Below are 27,269 nucleotides of genomic sequence, written 5' to 3' on the forward strand. Positions count from 1 at the left end.
CTCTTCCTATCCTATCTATCCAGTATCACTATCTACTGTCTGTCTCCTGGCTCTTCCTATCCTATCTATCCAGTATCACTATCTACTGTCTGTCTCCTGGCTCTTCCTATCCTATCTATCCAGTATCACTATCTACTGTCTGTCTCCTGGCTCATCCTATCCTATCTATCCAGTATCACTATCTACTGTCTGTCTCCTGGCTCATCCTATCCTATCTATCCAGTATCAGTATCTACTGTCTGTCTCCTGGCTCTTCCTGTCCTATCTATCCAGTATCAGTATATCTACTGTCTGTCTCCTGGCTCATCCTATCCCATCTATCCAGTATCACTATCTACTGTCTGTCTCCTGGCTCATCCTATCCTATCTATCCAGTATCAGTATCTACTGTCTGTCTCCTGGCTCTTCCTATCCTATCTATCCAGTATCTACTGTCTGTCTCCTGGCTCTTCCTATCCTATCTATCCAGTACCAGTATCTACTGTCTGTCTCCTGGCTCATCCTATCCTATCTATCCAGTATCAGTATCTACTGTCTGTCTCCTGGCTCATCCTATCCTATCTATCCAGTATCACTATCTACTGTCTGTCTCCTGGCTCATCCTATCCTATCTATCCAGTATCACTATCTACTGTCTGTCTCCTGGCTCATCCTATCCTATCTATCCAGTATCACTATCTACTGTCTGTCTCCTGGCTCATCCTATCCCATCTATCCAGTATCACTATCTACTGTCTGTCTCCTGGCTCATCCTATCCCATCTATCCAGTATCACTATCTACTGTCTGTCTCCTGGCTCATCCTATCCTATCTATCCAGTATCACTATCTACTGTCTGTCTCCTGGCTCTTCCTGTCCTATCTATCCAGTATCAGTATCTACTGTCTGTCTCCTGGCTCTTCCTATCCTATCTATCCAGTATCAGTATCTACTGTCTGTCTCCTGGCTCTTCCTATCCTATCTATCCAGTATCTACTGTCTGTCTCCTGGCTCTTCCTGTCCTATCTATCCAGTATCACTATCTACTGTCTGTCTCCTGGCTCATCCTATCCCATCTATCCAGTATCACTATCTACTGTCTGTCTCCTGGCTCTTCCTGTCCTATCTATCCAGTATCAGTATCTACTGTCTGTCTCCTGGCTCTTCCTATCCTATCTATCCAGTATCAGTATCTACTGTCTGTCTCCTGGCTCTTCCTATCCTATCTATCCAGTATCTACTGTCTGTCTCCTGGCTCTTCCTATCCTATCTATCCAGTATCAGTATCTACTGTCTGTCTCCTGGCTCTTCCTATCCTATCTATCCAGTATCAGTATCTACTGTCTGTCTCCTGGCTCTTCCTATCCTATCTATCCAGTATCTACTGTCTGTCTCCTGGCTCTTCCTATCCTATCTATCCAGTATCAGTATCTACTGTCTGTCTCCTGGCTCTTCCTATCCTATCTATCCAGTATCAGTATCTACTGTCTGTCTCCTGGCTCTTCCTATCCTATCTATCCAGTATCAGTATCTACTGTCTGTCTCCTGGCTCTTCCTATCCTATCTATCCAGTATCACTATCTACTGTCTGTCTCCTGGCTCTTCCTGTCCTATCTATCTACTACACAGCAACAATTCTTCATGAATGAAAAGATGAATACGCACAACAATAGTAGCCGTACTTTTAAACGCCCCTCCAAATAAACACCTGCGCTATTATTTGCACATCAGGGGGTATTTATTTATTTGCAGTTCCTTCAGCCTATAATTGGAACTGTAACCAAATAATGGGAAGTATTAAGTCGTTTTTTCCATGTCAAGGACCCCCAGAATTATCTGTATTTGGCCGCTGACTCCCATCTGAAAATATGTTGTTTCAGGGACCCCCCCCCCCCCAGAGAGAAAGCTTTGAGTTTAAAACGTTCGCTGTGAAAGAACATATATTCAAACATTTGCGCCACATTTTTCAAAAATAGAAGATCTACAAGCTTGTAGTGCGGCACTAGCTTGTATAGATCTGCTATTTTTCAACAGCTAAATTATAACATAATGCTTAAAAAAACACCAAAAGGGGTTCCCGTCATGAACTGGTTTAACATGTTGTTAACCGTTTGGCCTAAACACTTCAGACGGTTGCATCAACACTTGACAAGCAATTACTATTTGTCAGGCGTTATCATAGATTGTAGGGCGTTATGCACTGAACCACATTTTGGCAGCGCAACGAGAGAGAGAGAGAGAGAGATGAGCCTTCGGAAACACTTGGCGTTGGTTGTTTAGTTGCGTTCATTAGACAAAAGGCTTTTGGCCATTGTTATTGTCTCTCTATTCCCAACACGTGGAGATATTGAAAAACACAAAGCCACCGGATAATAATAACCCATTTAGACCTGAGGACGCATCTGTGTCGCCTGAGCTTTAACCACTATTACTATGAAACTTTAGCTGTTTGGTGAAAATGCCGCGCAAATCTTTGAATATATATTCTTTCACAGTGAATGTTTTGAACTCATATCTTTGCAACGTGGGGGGGGGGGGGGGGGTGTCGCCTGAAAGAACATATTTTCAGATGGGGGTCGGCGGCCAATTACATATCATTCTGGAGGTCCTTGACGTGATATAGTTTGAGAACCCACTGACATACGTAGAATCATAGGATTTGTTCTGAAAACTGTCATGATTTAGAAGACATTTTGTAGAATCAGCTCTCAATGGGATATATAAGCTCCATTCCGGTGGCAGGAAGGACCTCTCAATGGGATATAAGCTCCATTCCGGTGTCAGGAAGCACCTTCCAGCCAAACGTGGAGACTATTATCACCTGGCTGACATTTCCCAGTCAGTCGCTGGGGGCTTCCATCGGAATAGGAACAGGATATACTCTATCATCAGGACGCTAACATGCTTATCACACACACACTGAGGGAAATGCACAGGAACAATCAAACCCTATCAACCCGGTTTCACTTTGCCATCGCATCCGCGATCACACTTACACACCATGCGCACGCACGCACGCACGCACACACACACACACACACACACACACACACACGCAAGCACACGCACTGCACACTCCTCCCTCATTAGCAGTGAGTAGCTCATATATCCAGAGAGAGGGTGATTAGCACCGTGTAACGATGCTTCCATCCAGGACCAGCATGCACCTGTACTGTATACATCCATCACCACGGGAACATCATTAACCATCATGCACCTGTACGGTACATCCATCACCATGATACTGATGTCTGTCTGTCTGTCTGTCTGTCTTTCTGTCTGTCTTTCTTTCTTTTGGGGGGCTGGGTACGCCAAAATTAAACCAAAATGATAACAAAATACCCCTCATTTTGGCTATAGCCCGGGGGCCCCTATACTAGTGTAAATCCGGCACCGTTTCCAGGCATAATTAATCTATCTATCTGACCCCAACTCTCTCTGGCAGACAAATGTTAGTTCCATTTACATACATGGGAATTGTAAGAACAGATAGATATGCTTTGGCTTTGTATCCATTTTTTGTCTTCAATAATATTATCTCTTGGTTCATGAGCTCCATGGATGATACTATACTGCAGAAGAATGAAACCCTTGTTCTCCCTTCCGAGCTGTGTGTGTGTGTGTGTGTGTGTGTGTGTGCGCGCGTGTGTTTTTTTTTGGGGGGGGGGGCGTATTCATGTCCAGATATCAGCAATGCATACATTGCTGACACTGATTGTGTTAATCAAATTGTTAATTGAAAACATTATGTTTTTAATTAATGTTAATTTCAATCCCCCCACCCCCCAAAATATAATAAATGCGTGCGTGCATGCGTGCGTGCGTGCGTGTGTGTGTGTGTGTGTGTGTGTGTGTGTGTGTGTGTGTGTGTGGGAGGTAGGGGGTTGTAAGGCTATCTGCATGAGGACATCAAAGCACTCCCACAGAAAACTGCTAAATCCTGTCTGCGAAGTTCAACTGGAGTGTCACTGTGTGTGTGCGTGCACACGTCTGTGTGTGCGTGTGTCTCTCTCTGTGTGTGTGTGTGTGTGTGTGTGTGTCTGTGTTTGCTTCCCACGTGCTTCCCACGCCTTTCCCAGTGTTTACCTCAGTCCTCCATTATGCAAATTTGTTCCCAGTAACACTTATTGATGAGCACTGGCTTTTACCCATAGAGTTATATATAAACTATATATATAAACACTTATTGATGAGCACTGGCTTTACCCATAGAGTTATATATAAACTATATATATAAACACTTATTGATGAGCACTGGCTTTACCCATAGAGTTATATATAAACTATATATATAAACACTTATTGATGAGCACTGGCTTTACCCATAGAGTTATATATAAACTATATATATAAACACTTATTGATGAGCACTGGCTTTACCCATAGAGTTATATATAAACTATATATATAAACACTTATTGATGAGCACTGGCTTTACCCATAGAGTTATATATAAACTATATATATAAACACTTATTGATGAGCACTGGCTTTACCCATAGAGTTATATATAAACTATAAAAGCACTGGCTTTACCCATAGAGTTATATATAAACTATAAAAGCACTGGCTTTAGCCATAGTTATATATAAACTACTACACTACACTGGCTTTTACTCATAGAGTTATAGTTGCGTTTTGAAGCACCCGTTAAAATCTAATTCGTAACTGTTAAATGGTAAATGGTGCATTTATATAGCGCCTTTATCCAAGGCACTTTACATAAATTGTGCATTACATTCACCCATTCATACACCGATTGCAGCAGAAGCCATGCAAGGTACCAACCAGCACATCGGGAGCAATTTGGGGTTCAGTGTCTTGCCCAAGGACACTTCCACATGTAGACAGGAGGAGCCGGGTTTCGAACCGCCGACCCATGGATCATTGGACGACCTTCTCTACCTCCTGAGCCACAGTCGCTCCTACTAATACTACAGTATGTGTGAGGATGCCCTCCTACTAATACTACAGTATGTGTGAGGATGCCCTCCTACTAATACTACAGTATGTATGAGGATGCCCTCCTACTAATACTACAGTATGTGTGAGGATGTCCTCCTACTAATACTACAGTATGTGTGAGGATGCCTTCCTACTAATACTACAGTATGTGTGAGGATGCCCTCCTACTAATACTACAGTATGTGTGAGGATGCCTTCCTACTAATACTACAGTATGTGTGAGGATGCCCTCCTACTAATACTACAATATGTGTGAGGATGCCCTACTAATACTACAGTATGTGTGAGGATGCCCTCCTACTAATACTACAATATGTGTGAGGATGCCCTACTAATACTACAGTATGTGTGAGGATGCCCTCCTACTAATACTACAGTATGTGTGAGGATGCCCTCCTACTAATACTACAGTATGTGTGAGGATGCCCTACTAATACTACAGTATGTGTGAGGATGCCCTCCTACTAATACTACAGTATGTGTGAGGATGCCTTCCTACTAATACTACAATATGTGTGAGGATGCCCTACTAATACTACAGTATGTGTGAGGATGCCTTCCTACTAATACTACAATATGTGTGAGGATGTCCTCCTACTAATACTACAGTATGTGTGAGGATGCCCTACTAATACTACAGTATGTGTGAGGATGCCCTCCTACTAATACTACAGTATGTGTGAGGATGCCTTCCTACTAATACTACAATATGTGTGAGGATGCCCTACTAATACTACAGTATGTGTGAGGATGCCCTACTAATACTACAGTATGTGTGAGGATGCCCTACTAATACTACAGTATGTGTGAGGATGCCCTCCTACTAATACTACAGTATGTGTGAGGATGCCCTACTAATACTACAGTATGTGTGAGGATGCCCTACTAATACTACAGTATGTGTGAGGATGCCCTCCTACTAATACTACAGTATGTGTGAGGATGCCCTACTATTAATACCACAGTATGTGTGAGGATGCCCTCCTACTAATACTACAATATGTGTGAGGATGTCCTCCTACTAATACCACAGTATGTGTGAGGATGCCCTCAATGATAATTGGCGACCCGGCAATAACGTCATGCATACAATGCACAATTTTAATTTAAACAAATATATATCACACCCGTGTGAAGTGAGGCGGGGCGCTCGCTTCACTTTTGAAGTGAGCGCTTTTAGACCTCACTTTTGTCTTCAATGTTTGTGTTTACACAAACACTCGTGTGTGGCCCCTCACACCTGTGTGAAGTGACCACAGTTTGCCTCCTAACTTTTGTCATCAATGTTCGTGTTTACACAAACACTAGAAACTAGTCATAGGAAACGGTATATAGCAAAACAATATTCATGCTTACACAAACCCTCAAAGCTGGACATATAGGAGGGGCTACAGCGCCTCTCAAACATTCTGGATGAATTCCTCAATTAAAGCATATGGCAAAACATCACCTCGTGCACTATTATAGCCTACAGATCTGTCCTACACACCACTGCCTTTAGAGGGCGCTAAAGAACATCATTGAAGTCCACGTATGGACACCAACCTGGGAGTGTTGGTTGTTTCTTTACCTTCAGGCTCAGATGGCAAAAACGACTCAAAAACTACTCAGGTCAATACAAGGAAACACGTTGCAAAATAATATAATAATTAGTGTCAGCCAGACTATAGGGAGACAGAGAGAGAGAGAGAGAGAGAGAGAGAGAGAGAGACTATAGGGAGTCAGAGAGAGAGAGAGAGAGATCAGTGTGAGCAGGGACGTGCACACACAGACATCAAAGGGGGCTTCAGACCCTGCCCTTTCTACCGTCTGTAAAACAACTGCCCTCTCCAGAACACGAATGCAGCATTTAAGGTGGTTGGTTACACACTGGACACGTTTTTCGGAAAAAACGATGGAGAAACGCAGTTAAAAATCCGGAAAAAACGCGCTCTGTGTGCAGAGACCTTTACTATGGTGAAAGAAATGCAAATGCCTCTCCTTTCCATGCCATATTATTGGAAGGCAGCGTTCAGGAGAATTGCTTTTTTTCCCCGAAGTCTCCTGAACTCATTTTCCGTTGAACTATTGTTTAGAAATCCAATGTCGTTACACCGCATCTCCACTATAGCTAAAGAGTGCTGGGTTGCGCCCTGAAAATAGCCGATCTACAAGCGTAGTGTGTGCATGCATGCAACAGAGACACAAAGTGAAATAGAGAAGAGAGAGAGAGAGAGAGCACTCCCGACTGAAGTGAGCAAAGCAAACTTTCAAGAAGAAGAAAGTAGCCTGAATGCCAGGCGTGGGAGGCATGCAACCCTTATTTATTTATTATTTATTCATTTCTGCTTACCAGGCTGGCAGTAATTTATTCTGAACACCCCCCCCCCCACCCTCTGATGTACGGGGGGGGGGGGGGGGGTCTCCCATTCTGGTCTCCTATTCCATTAAGACCTGAGGGCCTGATTCTACAAATGTCTTCTAAAGTACTTTCTATGTCAGTGGTTCTCAAACCTTTTCATGTCAAGGACAATTATTATATGTAATTGACCGCCGACCCCCATCTAAAAATATGTTGTTTCAGTCCGTCCGTCCCCAGAAGCAAAGATAATGACTTAAAAACATTTGCTGTGAAACAATACAGTATATATTCAAAGATTTTCACACGTTTTCACAATTTAGTGCCGCGCTACGAGCTTGTAGATCTGCTATTTTAGGTGAAAGTTTAAAATAATGAAGCGGTTAACAGTTATGGTGACAGACAGATAGATCTTAATGGGCTATTCTTATGTCAGACAGAGTTCTGATCTGGGAGGCATCCTCTCTTGTTCTCCAGAAGCAATAGGAGACACAAAGATGTGCCCGAGGATTTGATGCTGTTTCGCTGCAGCTGCAGTGATTGGTTCCACACCGCACAGGTGGTCGGAATAATGCGAGGGGAAGCACACATGGTGGGCGCACAGCCGTGTGCACGCACACACGCACGCAACGAATAGCACTCTCACTACAGTTTTAATTTGCAAAGATTAAAGTCTGCGGCACAAACTAACGCGCGCACGCACGCACCCACACAGGGAACAATATGTGGAAGCTCCCAAGACAGGGGATACACCTCTCTCTCTCTCTCTCTCTCTCTCTCTCTCTCGCACACACACGCACGCACGCACGCACGCACAAAATCTCATCACATTCAGACAGAGACCAGAGGATTACCTAGGGTAGGAACATGCAGCAATTGGATATTTAACATGTTTTTGTGTGTGTGTGTGTGTGTGTGTACTTCTGTTACTTACGATGTTCATGAGGGTGAGCAGGTACTTCTGCACGTGCTCCTTGCCGTGGAACTGCACCACCGAGTCGTCCACGCCCAGCAGCACCTCGATGTTGTAGGCGCGGTCGGGGCTCTGTCTGCGCAGGCGGTCGGGGCTCTGTCTGCGCAGGCGTCCCGCGCGCGTGGCGTTCACGCTCTCCTCCACGCCGCGGTACAGGCTCTCCAGATCCATCAGACCGCCCAGGTCTGCACCTAAACACACACACACACACACACACACACACACACACACACACACACACACACACACACACACACACACACACACACACACACACACACACACACACACACACACACACACACACACACACGGTTAGTGCTGTGAGGGATGTGCGTAAAGAACAGACAGGTGTACTGTATTGGTTGTTCCATGTTCACACACATTTGTTCCCGTGTGCAGTCGCACACGCTATAGATTTTCAGGCCGATGCGCACGCAGCCTTCAAATCCAGTCCTATATATATTGCGCTGATCAGAGCAATGGCCATTTAAAATGTTAGACACTAGCTGTAGTGCGGTGTCTCCCTTTTGACTGATACCTGTCCATTCAAACTCTAGATGGGCCTGCCCCAAAGTAATTACCATAGTTCTCGACAATAGGCCCAAAATGTAAGACCCGTCCCTACCTGGGCACTCATTAAACCCTGTACATTCAAGACACCCTTAGATTAGATCTCCATATATGGAGCTGACCTGTTCTGACATTCCATATGTTGACCTGACCTCATCAAACCCTGTACACTCACGACATGCTCCATATACTGTATATGGCCAGTACAGAATTAATTCCATATGTTGATCTGACCCCCCCCCCCCCCCATGCCCAGCAGTCTGTCGTCACCCAGGCGGATGCGTGCACGTGTCTCACCCTAAAGGCAGAGGTCGCTTATCGCCCTCAGGGCGTCTTACTCTTAACTCCATTATTGCCCACTAGGTGGCAGCATAAACACACCTAACCATGAGCCACCCGTCCACTCTCACTCTACGATCCTCGTTTCACTTCCGGGTTATTCAGTGAGGTGGGGGTTGTTGTTGAGAGGACATTGATCGTTAGCCGTGAGCTCATACAAGGCTTTGAAAACCCTGTTATAATGGAGGCGGATTTAAAAATCCCATAGCTGGTGAGGACGGAGGCTCTCCATAGCAACCGGAGCAATTGCTAAAAGGTAAATTGACGGTCGCCACATTCATATATGGAGTATACGGTTGTCTACGAACATGTACGTAGTTAGCACCTTTAGTAACGTAGCCTAGGACTACGATTATAATCGTAGATAGCAAAGAAAAAGTTAATATAGGTCCAGGATAGCACATTTCAGAAAACATTAAGTATAAAGTTGCTAAACAAAGCTGATAGAATTCCAATATACTGTAAATATATACACACGCACACACACACACACAAATTCTAACCACATAATCATCTGCTTAAATTTTTTGAGTTGAGTCTATGCAGAATATGATTTATTGTATAATGATTTTCAGACATAGACCAAAGCCAGGAGCGGAGCAGCCCCTGTGTGAGGGAGGTGCGCACACGCCCACGCCCACGCCCACGCCCACGCACACACACACACACACACACACACACACACACACACACACACACACACACACACACACAAACACACAGACCAAAGCCAGGAGCGGAGCAGGAGCAGCCCCTGTACTGTACTGTGTGAGGGAGCTATAGGGAGGCTGTCTTAATCCATGTGTTTAGAAAGCACCATCTGCCGGTCTGCTTCAGCTGGGGGAGCACAAATGTTTGGTTGATTAAGGAGAGGAGCTGTGAAGGATGGCCACACTGTTTACACTGTTACACAGAACACTGTGAAGGATGGCCACACTGTTTACACTGTTACACAGAACACTATGAAGGATGGCCACACTGTTTACACTGTTACACAGAACACTGTGAAGGATGGCCACACTGTTTCCACTGTTACACAGGACACACATGCTCACTTCTGTCAACTGGTGTCTTTGGCAGGCGATAGAGGACACGCACGCACGCGCACACACACACACACACACACACACACACACACACACACACACACACACACACACACACACACACACACACACACACACACACACACACACACACACAAGCACACACTCTATCCACACGTCGTGTATATTATATGGATATGTTCAAGTGCGGCAATGTGCACGCACGCAACTCAATGTCAGAGTAACAGACATTCACTCAATGTCAGAGTAACAGACATGAACTCAAATGTCAGAGCAACAGACATGAACTCTAGTCGACCAAATATAGACTAAAGTGGTGAAGTAAATAGAGTGCCTTCCTCCCTCACGTCTAAAAATAGCAAACATTCACACTGGAAAACGTCACTCGGTCAGACCCAGAACTGCCCACACAACAACCCTGCAAGGCATCATGGGAAATGGAAACGTCTGACACATGTTGCAGAGGCCATGGCTACGCTGCATCTGAAGGGAAATGTCAGGTGAATGCAGTGGCATGGCTCACACAATGATAATAACTAGAAAAAGTGCCCTTCTGGCCACAGGTCTCCACCAGGAGGATAGGAGTGTGTGTGTGTGAGATGTTTGGCAAAATCTTTAGTCGTAGGCTAATATAAACTTTTTTTTTTTTTTTTGCAACAATTTTCTTCATTTTGTTGAGGAAATGCAGAGCCAGATCACGCATCGCATCTCTGAGGATAGGATTCTGCATGGATGAGCATGCAGGACATTTGCAGCATTTTGTACTAAACGGGCCAAACTTTGGAAGGCAATCAGTGTATAAAATCTGAGAAATCCAACAGACTCGTCTTGATCACATGACTACAGAGATCATGTGTGCCGAACAAATCATTAGAAAAAAAGAAAAACAACTAAAAAAGTGCCCTTTTTTATTACAATTATTCGTTTGTTGTCATGAGTTGTCACGTTCCGAGTTGGCTTTGTCCGAGGCTTAAAAGGTCTCTATAAAATAAATAATAAATACTTTCTGAAATGTCTATGGGAAAGAAATAATTGGAAATTCGGGGGCGGGACTGCGACGCTCTATAGTCACTTCGAGGGTCTGGACCGTTCTCTTATAGGCAGAGAGTCAGCGAGGAGATAAATCACTCCGTCTCCAGAGTCAAGGCCATTCTTCCCTTATATTCCCTCCCTCCATATCTCTCTCCCTCTCTCTGTGGCCTTGCTGGAACAGAAGCCTTGGAAGGCCGAGTCATGGCTCTGTGAACATGGCGTCTTAGGGGAATAGACGAGGACTCCAGCCAAGGCCTCCCACATATAGTGAGAGATGGTGAGTCTGTGCAGAGTCTGAGCCTATATAATAATAATAGATGTTCGCATAATTATCATTGAGGCCTAGAAGCATCAAGCATACCCCTGGAGTGTGTCATGACCAGTGGCGTGCACAGATAGACACTAGGGGGTGCTAAAGCCCTTTTGGCAATGTGCCCTTTGGAAAAGGTGTACACTGTACAGTATGTGGACCATGGTGACCTTGATCAATTCTTGATAAAAACTTATAATATATTATTTAGGCCCCAAAATCTATAAATCCCACACTATTAAGGCAACCGGCCGGTTCCACGCGCTGCACAAGGTGCCCTTTTTTCACTTGAGCACCTGCCCCTCTAAATGTCTGTGCACGCCACTGGTCATACGTGGAATGGCCTATACGAGGCCTCCTCTACGACGTGAGCACCTAAAACATCGCCATCATTCTGCCTGCAACACTCAACACTTTCAATTGTGTGATTTGCGCACTGTTCAAGGTTCAAAGTTTCTTTATTTTGTCTCCTGAGGGAGAAATTTGTCTTGGACCCCAAGGACCCACCCTGCAAGCATACAGATACAATACAATACACAATACAAGACACCAAAGGCACAGTGACCCGTACAACATTAAAATACCACACACCATCATACTTAGTGCAAAGGAGCAAAAGAGGGGAAGAATATCACCTCAAAACCTTCGACCTGGCAGAAATGAGACCAGTGGATAAGAGCTATAAAAGCCTGTTGCCACATGACACAGACTGAACTCAGTGTTCATTTCATAAGTTGGCGTGTGATTATAAGTTGGTGCGAAGACGAAGTCCCGTTGCTCCGACACTCTGGACTGGAAGCAAGAAGTGTGTTTGTTGTTGGCGACGTACCGAGAGAAGTGAGAGAACGGGAGATGAGAGGAAAAAGGAAGAGTTACTTGGGGAGAGAAAGAGAGAGAGATAGAGAGAGAGAGATCTACCATCTTGTCTCCCAATCAGCAAGGGGCATTCTTCTGCCTCACCCGCTCCCTCTTATGCAATGTGGTTTCCTTGGCAACGGGCTCCTGGGTAAAACAATGTGTCGCATCATGGCTAATATTGGCTCCTGAGTCGCTAAGCTAGGAGACAGTGATCCTGGAAGTATGAATATGATTCCATTATCTTCCCAGGGAGTAGTGGTGGAAAGTAACTAAGTAAATTTACTTAAGTACTGTACTTTAGTTTTTGAGGGGCGCCAGCTTTGAGGGTTTGTGTAAACACAAACATTGTGTAAACACAAACAATGAATTCCATTGACAAGGAATGGCCAGACAGTGGCCTTGTGGTTAGAGTGTCCGCCCCGAGACTGGGAGCTCGGGGTTCGATCCCCGGCCGGGTCACACCAAAATGGGACCCAATGCCTCCCTGCTTGGCACTCAGGCATCCATGGGTTGAACTGGGGGGGTCAAATCAACTAATCAAAGGATTCCCGAGCGCGGCACGGCTGCAGCTCACCGTTCCTTGGCTGCGGCTCACCGTTCCAAGAGATGGGACTTTGTAGATTTTTTATCTACAAATCTAGGGAGCGACAGAATGTGACTATAAGTTATTGGTGCCTCTCGCTCGAGATGGAGAGAGAGAGAGAGAGAGAGAGAGAGAGAGAGAGAGATAGGAATAGAGAGAGAGAAACCCACATGAAGGACAAAAGTCATTATTTCTCTCACCATCTGTTTGTCTCCTTCACGACTCGTCACATTATGTGTGTTATATTGCCGTTCTTCTTCTTCTACAGGTGCACACCGTTTACGCCTAATTGGCTTGGGCAATTATTGCCTTCATATACCAATAAAGCTGGTCTAATTGAAACAGAGAGAGAAAACCATTGGCCATTGTCCAGAAACCATTGATTAGGCTACTATTCAGGAGAACGACGGACAGACGGACAAAAGAAAGAAAGAGTTTGGGGTGAGAATAAAAGGAGGACTACAGGGAGGACATGGGGGCTTGGCTTTGACAATCTAAACGCATGTTTTGTCATGCCATTAATGCTCCTTTGAATTGAACTGAAGTTGTAATTAATTAACAGAGAGAGAGAGAGAGAGAGAGAGAGAGAGAGAGAGAGAGAGAGAGGTGTGGGTAGAGAGAGGTAGGTGATGGATGGGAGGGACCTTGCTGTTCTGTTTCAAGCTCCTGCAGTGATGAAGAATAACGCTCGTAGAGGAGAAGCACTTTCTGTACTTCTGGGGGAAAGAAAACAATAGCAAGAAAGCCATGTAATGTAATCTATAGGCAGTCGCTCTGACACTGTACGGAGGTCTGTGAGCTCACACCATGACCTGGAAACTATGCCTATGCCAGAATGTTGTTAAATGGTAAACGGTGCATTTGTGTATCGCTTAAAGGTTTTTTTTATCCAAAGCGCTTTACATAGATGTGTGCATTACATTCATCCATTCAAACATCGACGGAGGAGGAAAGCATGCATGCTAGGCACCAACCTGCACATCGTGAGCAATTAGGGATTCAGAGTCTTGCTCAAGGACACTTCCACACTAACTCTGGGGGAAGCTTAGCCCACAGGGATCGAACTGGGAACCTCGCGGTTCCCATCCGGCCTGGCTCTACCGGCTACTCTAACCCCTGAACCACTGCCGCCCGCTTGTGGATTTAAGCTATACCTACAGCAGTGTTGGTGGAGAACCCCAGGGATGTTCACCACTACACAGTGTTGGTGGAGAACCCCAGGAATGTTCACCACTACACAGTGTTGGTGGAGAACCCCAGGAATGTTCACCACTACACAGTGTTGGTGGAGAACCCCAGGAATGTTCACCACTACACAGTGTTGGTGGAGAACCCCAGGAATGTTCACCACTACACAGTGTTGGTGGAGAACCCCAGGAATGTTCACCACTACACAGTGTTGGTGGAGAACCCCAGGGATTCTCACCACTACACAGTGTTGGTGGAGAACCCCAGGGATTCTCACCACTACACAGTGTTGGTGGAGAACCCCAGGGATTCTCACCACTACACAGTGTTGGAGGAGAACCCCAGGGATTCTCACCACTACACAGTGTTGGTGGAGAACCCCAGGAATGTTCACCACTACACAGTGTTGGTGGAGAACCCCAGGAATGTTCACCACTACACAGTGTTGGTGGAGAACCCAAGGGATTCTCACCACTCTTGGACTCACTCTAGTCTACACAAAATGACTGTACGGCCACAGACACATCCATCCAAATGCTTAAAGGTTTCATGACATTCATTTTCATTTATTTAAATGTCTGTGCTTTGAACTTTCAGTGGATTGTATCTGGTCTGGGATTTTCTCTGTGTCTGTGAAGCGTTTTGAGCTGCAATGAAAACAGGCAAACCAGTGACATCTGCTGGCAAATCCCATTGTCAAAAATGTTTTTTTTTGGTGCAATTGAATGTTGAAGGAGTTTACTCCTTCAACATGAAACTCCTCTTCCACTATCTCTCCTCCGGCTGTCTCTCTGCTTGCTCGCCCTCCCCCCCAACCCTCATTAGCTTACCTTGGTTCAACCCCCCCCCCCCCCCCCCCCCCAGTATTCTTATTCTGCTGGGGTACAGAGCACGCCCTTATTAGGAGACAAAGGTACTTTGTCTTTCAACCTTTTCCCAAAATGTCAAGAATGTCAACTTTACCTGCAGAATAGAGAGAGAGAGAGAGAGAGAGGGGAGAGAGGGCGGCAGCTCCACTCTGCATTCTGGAGCACTACTGTATATTGAGTGGTTTCAACCATACACTGGAATCTCTCGCCAACTTTTGTAGTGTGTGTGTGTGTGTGTGTGTGTGTGTGTGTGTGTGTGTGTGTACACCTGTGTTGTAGCCTGTGCACTGCAGAGACCTTGTGCTTGTTCATCCAGTCACGGTAGCTACGGAGGACCGAGGAACTGTCATAGAGATTCTCATGCATGGTGATTTATGTAACACCGAGAGCCCACTCAGCATGCGTGCGCACGCACGCACGCACTCCAAGCTAAAATAAATGACAGTAATAATAAGTCACAATTTACATAATGACGTGCTGTTCATTAATATGCACTGTCCCGTCTAAATGAAGTAATTGAACTGCGTTGTGAAGTTATGACTATATTAATTCAGAGATAGTGATTTACAAATGGTTGATGACATATAAACCCTACTCAGTTGACCGGAGTCTCCCAGGGCTCTGTACTCCGTCCGCTCCATTTTCCCCTCTACCAATTAAATCTCTTCTGCAACAATAGACGATCTACAAGCTCACATCCACCGTGTCATGTGAAGAGATGTTGTGAATAGCCGATCTACAAGCTCACATTCACCGTGTCATGTGAAGAGATGTTGTGGCCCTGCTCAATTGGCGTTGATTTTGTCGACTACTACTATGACGAAAAATGTTCGGCGACTACCTCTTTTCACTGACGAAAACTAAATGGAAACGTAATGAAAACTAAGCTATGATGACTAGAAGTAAGACTAAATATACTGACAATTTCGTCAACAAATAAAAACTAGACTAAAATGTTTGCAAGGGACTAGACAAGAGATCCAGTATAAGTAAAAGACACAAGTCATATACACTTGGCTGCATGCTGAAAATAGCCGATCTACAAGCTCACAAAGCGTCGCAGCGAAAACAGCCATTGCGACGGCATCAAGGCCCGCCAAAATACATTTTAGTCGGCTAAATCAAATGTAGATTTAGTCCACTAATTGGCTCTCGTCGGACTGTCAACAACAACAACCAGTGGGCCTATACTATACAGCGTGATAAGAGACAACCTCCTGACCTATAGGGTCTAATCCTCCTGTCTGGGTCTGGGCTTATTTCACCTAACACCTTATCTGACCACAGATCAGCGTCCCTGGGTCTGGGGTTATTTCACCTAACACCTTATCTGACCACAGATCAGTGTCCCTGTGAGGATTTCTGGTGGTGAGGGAGACAAGTCATCCTTTAGCTCACGCCTCTTACATAACTGACTGTCTGTCAAGGAGAGAGAGAGAGACAGAGAGAGAGAGAGAGAGAAAGAGAGAGAGAGATGCAGTCTTATGGGGAGGTATATAGCTCACACTGAGTCCTATAATATGCCAGGGGTGTCCAAATGTTTTTCAAAGGGGGCCATATTAGAAGATCAAGGGCCAACTATAGATACATCTCCTCGACTGACCTAATGTGCCTTCGGAGTTCGGACTATAACAAAGTCACATACTGTACATACTGTATGCATCTCATTTAAACTCTTTTATGTAACTATCACCATCAATATTTAATATCAATGGTCTTTTGTTAGGTGTGCCGTGAACAAAACACAGAAATAACTCTGCCTTTTTGCAGCCTTATTTCACATTACCAATTTAAATGTAGCCAGACGTGCGAGGTAAATATATTGAAATAGCATAGCCTTTTTTTGACCCCTTCAGAATGACACAACAAGGAACAAAGGAATCCTACAATTCAGGTATGAAGCCGAGGGCCGTATAAAATGTGTCCCCGGGCCACATTTGGCCCGCACTTTGGACACCCCTGTGACCTATGGCCTGCCGGACTGCTGTTGCCTTATACCAGCTTAGCTATTGGCCAGTACTAATGACCATAGTTTATGCTTTGCATCCTATACACACTCCTAATGCAAAAAGGAAAATAGACATGAGGCGACGGTTTGATGATAATCTATTCCATGAACGAACGGGGCTCCCACTCAGGCAATATAGCACACCGTAAAAGATTAACCTAAATTGAATAATACGCTTTGTCACCTAATGGCACAATAAACACACAATGGCACTATAGCTCCAACCGGAACGGCTCCCTCCGAGATGAGCTTCCACATTCTCTGTGCCGGCAGAGTACACCGACGAATACTGCATGGCCACTATGTTTGATTCTTACCTATTGGCTGAATACTGCATGGCCACTATGTTTGATTCTTACCTATTGTCTGAATACTGCATGGCCACTATGTTTGATTCTTACCTATTGTCTGAATACTGCATGGCCACTATGTTTGATTCTTACCTATTGTCTGAATACTGCATGGCCACTATGTTTGATTCTTACCTATTGTCTGAATACTGCATGGCCACTATGTTTGATTCTTACCTATTGTCTGAATACTGCATGGCCACTATGTTTGATTCTTACCTATTGTCTGAATACTGCATGGCCACCATGCTTGATTCTTACCTATTGTCTGAATACTGCATGGCCACTATGTTTGATTCTTACCTATTGTCTGAATACTGCATGGCCACTATGTTTGATTCTTACCTATTGTCTGAATACTGCATGGCCACTATGTTTGATTCTTACATATTGTCTGAATACTGCATGGCCACTATGTTTGATTCTTACCTATTGTCTGAATACTGCATGGCCACTGTGTTTGATTCTTACCTATTGTCTGAATACTGCATGGCCACTATGTTTGATTCTTACCTATTGTCTGAATACTGCATGGCCACTATGTTTGATTCTTACCTATTGTCTGAATACTGCATGGCCACCATGCTTGATTCTTACCTATTGTCTGAATACTGCATGGCCACCATGCTTGATTCTTACCTATTGTCTGAATACTGCATGGCCACTATGTTTGATTCTTACCTATTGTCTGAATACTGCATGGCCACTGTGTTTGATTCTTACCTATTGTCTGAATACTGCATGGCCACTATGTTTGATTCTTACCTATTGTCTGAATACTGCATGGCCACCATGCTTGATTCTTACCTATTGTCTGAATACTGCATGGCCACTATGTTTGATTCTTACCTATTGTCTGAATACTGCATGGCCACCATGCTTGATTCTTACCTATTGTCCGTATCCTAAAACTCGCCCCCCCTCTGCTGCTCTCAGATGTTTTACATTTCAGCGTCCCAAGAACATTTTACAGACGGGTTTAAACAAGCATTTAAATCGCTTTTCCTCGAGTTCAATTGAATCTCTGAATAAATCAGGCTATTGGAAGTTATTGTTTACTATGAAAACCGTACCTGCATCTCCGTCAGTCAGTCCGTTACATTCGCCCATTCACACACACACACACACACACACACACACACACACACACACACACACACACACACACACACACACACACACACACACACACACACAACTAGGGGTTCACTGTCAACACTCTGGTTACAGTTACAGTTACAGTACATGGCTGACACTTATCCCCTGGTATCCACCTCTCCTCTCCTCTCCTCTCCCCTCCCCTCCCCTCTCCTCTCCTCTCCTCTCCTCTCCTCTCCCATCATTTCCTCTTTTCATTAAACGCGCCTTTGGAGTCTTTTTCATTAGAGGGACGACATAAGGAATTAAAGAGGAAGGGAAAGCCTATCTAAAAGGTGTGAGACAATATGTATGCAAATGTTTCCACCATCACAGGGTAGAGAGGCAGAGGATTTATCATCCAATATCACGCCATCATAAATGATAATGATAAACATATACGCACGTTAACCCATTTACAGTAGGCCCGGCGTCGAAATAAAATATAAAAGTCCTCTGAAAGAATATATATATATTCAAAGATTTGTGCTGCATTTTCACGATTTTTCAAAAATAGCAGACCGTACAAGCTCGTAGCGCGCCACTCGGTGGCGCGCTACGAGCTTGTAGATCTGCTATTTTTCAATAGCTAAATTACAACAATGTTTAAAACACCCAAAAGGGGTTCCCGCCCAAAATGGGGTAATTCATATACCATATATCTCCGATTCTGACTCAAGCGAGATTACATTTTTAAAACATCCTGAACAATTACGAACAATCGGCAGTGAAGTGTTTTTTGAACATCACAGCAGAGGAGACGGAGAGACGACGGTTGAAATGTTTTGGCATTTTAAACTGGCACACTCTCATGTGTGGAAGACATCGTTGCTCAGGCGCGGCCCGTGATTGCACAGGCGGGCGGACTCCGTGGCACTCAATAACCAGACGGCGGGGAATTAATAAGGCGCTGCAGTGTATCAGTGTTACTAAATTGCCCCGTGTTTCATGACGGAGTCTTTGGGCACGACTGTCAATTAGAAACAATTAACCCGTTTAGACCTGAGAGCAGATTTTATATAAAATGTCTTCTAAATCATGACAGTTTTCTGACAAAGCTATGTTTCTATGTCAGTCATTCTTCGATTTTTCAAAAATATAGCAGACCTACAAGCTCGTAGCGCACCACTCGGTGGCGCGCTATGAGCTTGTAGATCTGCTATTTTTCAATAGCTAAAGCATAGCATCATGCTAACACCAAAAGGGGTTGCCACCCAGAATGGATTAACCCATTTAGACCTGAGAGCAGATTTTATATAAAATGTCTTCTAAATCATGAAACCTATGTTTTTCTATATCAGTGGTTCTCAAACTATTTCATGTCAAGCAAATATATTGCCACCGACCCCCCATCTGAAAATATGTTGTCCCAGGGACCCCTCCTCCCCCCCTCCCCCCCGAAGCAAAGATTTTACTTTAAAACGTTGGCTGGGAAAGAATATATATTCAAAGACTTGCGCCACGTTTTTGTAGATCTGCTATTTTTCAAACAGCTAAAGTTTAAAAAAAAAGATGGTTAAAGTGATGGAAAGCGACACAGATGCGTACCAGGTCTGAATGGCTTAAAGCAACCATTTATCACTCTACCTTCAGCACAGTGCTGTGCATGTTGTGCAGAGGAGAGAGGCTGATCACTCTACCCTCAGCACAGTGCTGTGCATGTTGTGATCAAAAAATACAAAACAATAAACAGTAATCAAAGTCTGTATAATGAATTACCTGACGCTCAACAGAGAGGCGGATCTCGACCAAAATCAAAAGGTATACGAGATCAAACCTTCCCGTCATCATCATCAAAAAAACTCTGGATGTCCTGAGATTAAATCAGACACTTTTGTCTTAGTCAAACAATTTGGCCTGAAGCCAAAAAACAGTCTCAATAGAACAGTCAATAATAACAATAAGACAAAGAAATGGGAATCGTGTGCGTGCGTGTGTGTGTGTGTGTGTGTGTGTGTGTGTGTGTGTGTGTGTGTGTGTGTGTGTGTGTGTGTGTGTGCGTGCATGCCTGCCTGCCTGCCTGCCTGCGTGCGTGCGTGTGTCAGTATAGGCGATCTGAGTGAAAGCCCAGCACTTACAGTATGTTGTTTTAACGTTTGATTGACTGGCGATAGAAACATAATTGACACTCAGAATTAACGATCACACTTTGAGGATTACAGAGAAATTAGAACGACATCAATCTGACGTAGAGAGATGTAGAGAGAGAGAGAGAGAGAGAGAGATAATGAATATGTATGAGAGAGAGAGAGAGAGAGAGAGAGAGAGAGAGAGAGGCGGGGGGGAGGCAGACGGCCCACATCTTTTCTTTCACCCGGAAAACGACATGTTGCACCGCAATCGGTTCTTTGGTTATATGTGACGTCCAACGGGGGAAACTCCCCCCTGTCAGGTGAAAAGAAGCGGCTTGGACTCCACATGCATAGAAGGAAGCATGAGGTCAAGTCTGTTGCCCTCCCAGGTTGGCAGAGGAAGTGTAGCGCCCAGGATTACATTTTGACACAAAGAAATGGGTTGCAAAATTGTGGGCTAAAAAGATTAGCATAACAAAAGAAAATCTTAGATGTTGTGCCAATTATTTGGGAGGCCCACCTGCTGCAATACCCTCGTCGCCCACCGGTGAAACCCCCCTCCCCAGCCCCCCCCCCCCCCCCCCCCCCCGGCCCACATGTGGAGTATACAGCCACGCTCTGCTACGTTCAATGCTCCACTCTAGTGTTGTGTGTGTGTTCCCCCGGGGGGCCACAGGGGGAGCCGCTGTGCACCGTATGGCTAATCAATGAGCGCACGGTAACTCTATACTCTAGCAGGGAGGAGAGGGGAGTCTCCACTATCTCTCTGCACTAATGAAGCTCCAGATAATCCAATCACTGCAGGGCTCACCGGTGGGCAGATGGGCATCGGGAACAACCACTGCTTCCCTCTGGTTGTTATCAGCCACTTCCCCCTCTGTCTCTGTAATGTGGAGGTAACCCAGTCACTTCCCCCTCTGTCTCTGTAATGTGGAGGTAACCCAGTCACTTCCCCCTCTGTCTCTGTAATGTGGAGGTAACCCAGTCACTTCCCCCTCTGTCTCTGTAATGTGGAGAGGCCCAGTCACTTCCCCCTCTGTCTCTGTAATGTGGAGGTAACCCAGTCACTTCCCCCTCTGTCTCTGTAATGTGGAGAGGCACAGTCACTTCCCCCTCTGTCTCTGTAATGTGGAGAGGCCCAGTCACTTCCCCCTCTGTCTCTGTAATGTGGAGGTAACCCAGTCACTTCCCCCTCTGTCTCTGTAATGTGGAGGTAACCCAGTCACTTCCCCCTCTGTCTCTGTAATGTGGAGAGGCCCAGTCACTTCCCCCTCTGTCTCTGTAATGTGGAGAGGCCCAGTCACTTCCCCCTCTGTCTCTGTAATGTGGAGAGGCCCAGTCACTTCCCCCTCTGTCTCTGTAATGTGGAGAGGCCCAGTCACTTCCCCCTCTGTCTCTGTAATGTGGAGGTAACCCAGTCACTTCCCCCTCTGTCTCTGTAATGTGGAGGTAGCCCAGTCACTTCCCCCTCTGTCTCTGTAATGTGGAGGTAACCCAGTCACTTCCCCCTCTGTCTCTGTAATGTGGAGGTAGCCCAGTCACTTCCCCCTCTGTCTCTGTAATGTGGAGGTAACCCAGTCACTTCCCCCTCTGTCTCTGTAATGTGGAGGTAGCCCAGTCACTTCCCCCTCTGTCTCTGTAATGTGGAGAGGCCCAGTCACTTCCCCCTCTGTCTCTGTAATGTGGAGGTAACCCAGTCACTTCCCCCTCTGTCTCTGTAATGTGGAGAGGCCCAGTCACTTCCCCCTCTGTCTGTAATGTGGAGGTAGCCCAGTCACTTCCCCCTCTGTCTCTGTAATGTGGAGGTAGCCCAGTCACTTCCCCCTCTGTCTCTGTAATGTGGAGGTAGCCCAGTCACTTCCCCCTCTGTCTCTGTAATGTGGAGGTAACCCAGTCACTTCCCCCTCTGTCTCTGTAATGTGGAGAGGCCCAGTCACTTCCCCCTCTGTCTCTGTAATGTGGAGAGGCCCAGTCACTTCCCCCTCTGTCTCTGTAATGTGGAGGTAACCCAGTCACTTCCCCCTCTGTCTCTGTAATGTGGAGGTAGCCCAGTCACTTCCCCCTCTGTCTCTGTAATGTGGAGGTAACCCAGTCACTTCCCCCTCTGTCTCTGTAATGTGGAGGTAGCCCAGTCACTTCCCCCTCTGTCTCTGTAATGTGGAGGTAACCCAGTCACTTCCCCCTCTGTCTCTGTAATGTGGAGGTAACCCAGTCACTTCCCCCTCTGTCTCTGTAATGTGGAGGTAACCCAGTCACTTCCCCCTCTGTCTCTGTAATGTGGAGAGGCCCAGTCACTTCCCCCTCTGTCTCTGTAATGTGGAGGTAACCCAGTCACTTCCCCCTCTGTCTCTGTAATGTGGAGAGGCCCAGTCACTTCCCCCTCTGTCTCTGTAATGTGGAGGTAGCCCAGTCACTTCCCCCTCTGTCTCTGTAATGTGGAGGTAACCCAGTCACTTCCCCCTCTGTCTCTGTAATGTGGAGGTAACCCAGTCACTTCCCCCTCTGTCTCTGTAATGTGGAGAGGCCCAGTCACTTCCCCCTCTGTCTCTGTAATGTGGAGGTAACCCAGTCACTTCCCCCTCTGTCTCTGTAATGTGGAGAGGCACAGTCACTTCCCCCTCTGTCTCTGTAATGTGGAGGTAACCCAGTCACTTCCCCCTCTGTCTCTGTAATGTGGAGGTAACCCAGTCACTTCCCCCTCTGTCTCTGTAATGTGGAGGTAACCCAGTCACTTCCCCCTCTGTCTCTGTAATGTGGAGGTAACCCAGTCACTTCCCCCTCTGTCTCTGTAATGTGGAGAGGCCCAGTCACTTCCCCCTCTGTCTCTGTAATGTGGAGGTAACCCAGTCACTTCCCCCTCTGTCTCTGTAATGTGGAGAGGCCCAGTCACTTCCCCCTCTGTCTCTGTAATGTGGAGAGGCCCAGTCACTTCCCCCTCTGTCTCTGTAATGTGGAGGTAACCCAGTCACTTCCCCCTCTGTCTCTGTAATGTGGAGAGGCCCAGTCACTTCCCCCTCTGTCTCTGTAATGTGGAGGTAACCCAGTCACTTCCCCCTCTGTCTCTGTAATGTGGAGAGGATGTGAGTTGCATTTTTGAGGGGATTGACGGTCTGATACTACATTTTTATCCCACGATTTTGTAACCCATCGGTATCGGTGAATATGCCAGTCTAACCACCGATCCGACACAGGGGTGTAAGGGGTTGACACTATGGCAGGTAAATACAATGTTGGGACATGTTTGCTTTGGAGTTGCCCAAACTGCAAGTGCACATTTGAGTGAGCAGTCTGCTATAAACACAACACCAGATATATAGCTAGATAGCTATAAACACAACACCAGATATATAGCTAGATAGCTATAAACACAACACCAGATATATAGCTAGATAGCTATAAACACAACATGAAATCACGCCACTGGTATCGGCATCGGCTAAAATAGAAATTGAGGTATCGGAAGCGAAAAATCGGGACATCCCAAGTTGCTATTGAGCCACTAAACACGGTGGCTTTGTTCATCCACCGCGATCTGAGCTGGAATTCCTATAAAAAGGACTAGAAAAGCCCCCACCTTTTTAATTTTTCAATGCATTGAGGGAAAGCCAATCGAACACGGAGCTGCCGATCGACCGACAGCTTTGATATGCGGTAAGCCAACGTTAAACAGTATAGGTTTATCATTAAATAGATTAATTATATTAATGAAACGCTAAATACCACGTTAAACACGTCTATGGCGCAGTGGGAGGTCCTGAATAATCAGTTAAATCAGTACATGGCGTTCTACAGTATGAGTTCAGTAATTTAGATGTTTACAATCATTCTTGAGACCGTATAGAATTAAACCAAATTCGAGACAGAGAACACATGGCAGAGCAATGTCATTATTTACATTGTTTATGCTATAACTTCCCAAACAGAGGAGTCCTTCATTTACTTTGGTTGTGTGTGTGTGTGTGTGTGTGTGTGTGTGTGTGTGTGTGTGTGTGTGTGTGTGTGTGTGGACCATTGGAGTCACAATCCCCAGCAGTGCTCATTAGAGGGGTTCACACGCACGTGCGCGCGCGCGCACACACACACACACACACACACACACACACACACACACACACACACACACACACACACACACACACGCACACACACACACACACACACAGCTGAGTGTGATGTTGTAATGAGATATCTCCGCTCTTTCCAATTCCCAATCTATTTTTCCTCCACAGAAAAGAGGAGAGGAGAGGAGAGGAGAGGAGGAGAGGAGAGGAAAAAATGTGAAAGGGGAGAAGAGAACAGGAATGGAAGACGTGTAATCAGATTCATCTCTCTCTCTCTCTCTCATCCTGTTGGAATGGAGGATGTCTCACTATATATATATATATATATATATATATCTGCCCCTCCTCAACGCACGTGTGCGCACGCGCAGTCGCGCGCACACACACACACACACACACACACACACACACACACACACACACACACACACACACACACACAGGGGTTCTCATGGTGATGGCCTCAGTGACACTGCTTAAATATTAATGAGCTGATTCTCTCTCATTAATAATAGCTGCTGCACTGATTGCTCTGCGAATAGCAGTGTGTGTGCGCACGTGCGCGTGTGTGTGTTTGTGTTTGTGTGTGTGTGCGTTGGAATTGTGCTTTCCTACAATGTGTGAGTATTTGCCCTGCATGTCATTGGGATACTACACACAGTGCATCCAACCTCCTGGTACTGCATCTCTGCATCCAACACAGCATCCAACCTCCTGGCACTGCATCTCTGCATCCAACACAGCATCCAACCTCCTGGCACTGCATCTCTGCATCCAACACAGCATCCAACCTCCTGGCACTGCATCTCTGCATCCAACACAGCATCCAACCTCCTGGCACTGCATCTCTGCATCCAACACAGCATCCAACCTCCTGGTACTGCATCTCTGCATCCAACACAGCATCCAACCACCCAACAACACTGCATCTCTGCATCCAACACAGCATCCAACCACCCAACAACACTGCATCTCTGCATCCAACACAGCATCCAACCTCCTGGTACTGCATCTCTGCATCCAACACAGCATCCAACCACCCAACAACACTGCATCTCTGCATCCAACACAGCATCCAACCACCCAACAACACTGCATCTCTGCATCCAACACAGCATCCAACCTCCTGGCACTGCATCTCTGCATCCAACACAGCATCCGACCACCCAACAACACTGCATCTCCGCATCCAACACAGCATCCAACCTCCTGGCACTGCATCTCTGCATCCAACACAGCATCCAACCTCCTGGCACTGCATCTCTGCATCCAACACAGCATCCGACCACCCAACAACACTGCATCTCTGCATCCAACACAGCATCCGACCACCCAACAACACTGCATCTCTGCATCCAACACAGCATCCGACCACCCAACAACACTGCATCTCTGCATCCAACACAGTATCCAACCACCCAACAACACTGCATTTGCATATCTACCTTTTTTCATAGAGGGGAAACTACTGTAAATGGAAACTGAATGAAAACTTAAAAGCTAATGACTAAATGTAACGCTATGTTGTTGTTGTTGTGTGTCTGTGAACTGTGAACAGAACAAAGTGACTGTCAAAAACCCACAGGAGCAACATTTGTCCAGGAGCTAATTGGTGTTTTGGTTCTGACCAATCAGGAACCAGCAACAAAGTCGCACATGTCGCACAGGTCTTTTTTTTACCCATTTTTTTACCCATCGCTACTGCGTGCGTGCGTGCGTGTGTAAGTGAAAGTGTACAGATCCGTACAGATCTACCCTCTTATCCTGTCTGTCTGAGAGGCGTGATAAGCACTGGTATCTGTTTTTTTTCAAAGCCATCTCAGGAACGCTCCCCTCTTACATTTGCTCTAACGTTGGATCAGAATCCAAGTCCCTATCAGACCCGTATGGAGTGACCTCCTGACCCTCAAGGTTCCGTTGGCTAAAACAGAGCTAGGTAATAGGCCAAGCAGCATTGTCTGTCAGTGCTCCATCTGATTGGAACGAAAAATATCAGATCTACAAGCTCATAGCGCGGCACTTACGAGCTTGTAGATCTGCTATATATTATATATTCTTTCAGAGCGAACATTTTTAACTCAAATTTTTGCCTCTGCAGGGTCCCTGGAACAACATATTTTCAGATGGGGGTCGGCGGCCAATTACATACCATTTTTGGGGTCCTTGACATGAAATATTGAGAACCACTGATACACATGACCTGATGAAGATCAAATAGATCGAAACGTTGTCAGTATTTCAATAAAGAACGTCTTTCTTGTACATGTGGTGTGCAGGCTCCATATCCAATACCTACTGAAGTTTATTCAGTCCAGCCTGTCGATGTGCGTGTTCTACATCTGCTCTAACCACTGATACAGAAACAGAGGTTTTCAGAAAATGGTCAGGATTTAGAAGGCATTTTTTTTAATTTCCGACGTCAGTTCAACATTGTAACTGTTTTAATTAATCTTCGGTCTATCTGTTATAGTTATTTTAGTTATGAGTATTGTCTGTCTTCCGATTGATATATTTAATATTGCTGTTTGTTGCTTATTGTTGATTTTCTGTATTCAGCTACATTGAAA

General features: G+C 45.6%; 1 protein-coding gene across 1 annotated transcript in view; it reads right to left on the reverse strand.

Annotated features, from left to right (window-relative positions):
* Positions 1 to 27,269, reverse strand: part of LOC308322050 (A disintegrin and metalloproteinase with thrombospondin motifs 2-like) — a 171,764-nt gene that overhangs the window by 42,663 nt on the left and 101,832 nt on the right. Inside the window, exon 4 of the mRNA XM_080773238.1 lies at positions 8,217 to 8,446. Within this exon, the coding sequence (XP_080629364.1) occupies positions 8,217 to 8,446 (230 nt within the window). The remainder of the gene's footprint in view (positions 1 to 8,216; positions 8,447 to 27,269) is intronic.

The sequence above is a fragment of the Protomyctophum bolini genome, assembly GCF_963924005.1.
Source record: "Protomyctophum bolini genome assembly, chromosome: 10".
Lineage (NCBI taxonomy): Eukaryota > Metazoa > Chordata > Actinopteri > Myctophiformes > Myctophidae > Protomyctophum > Protomyctophum bolini.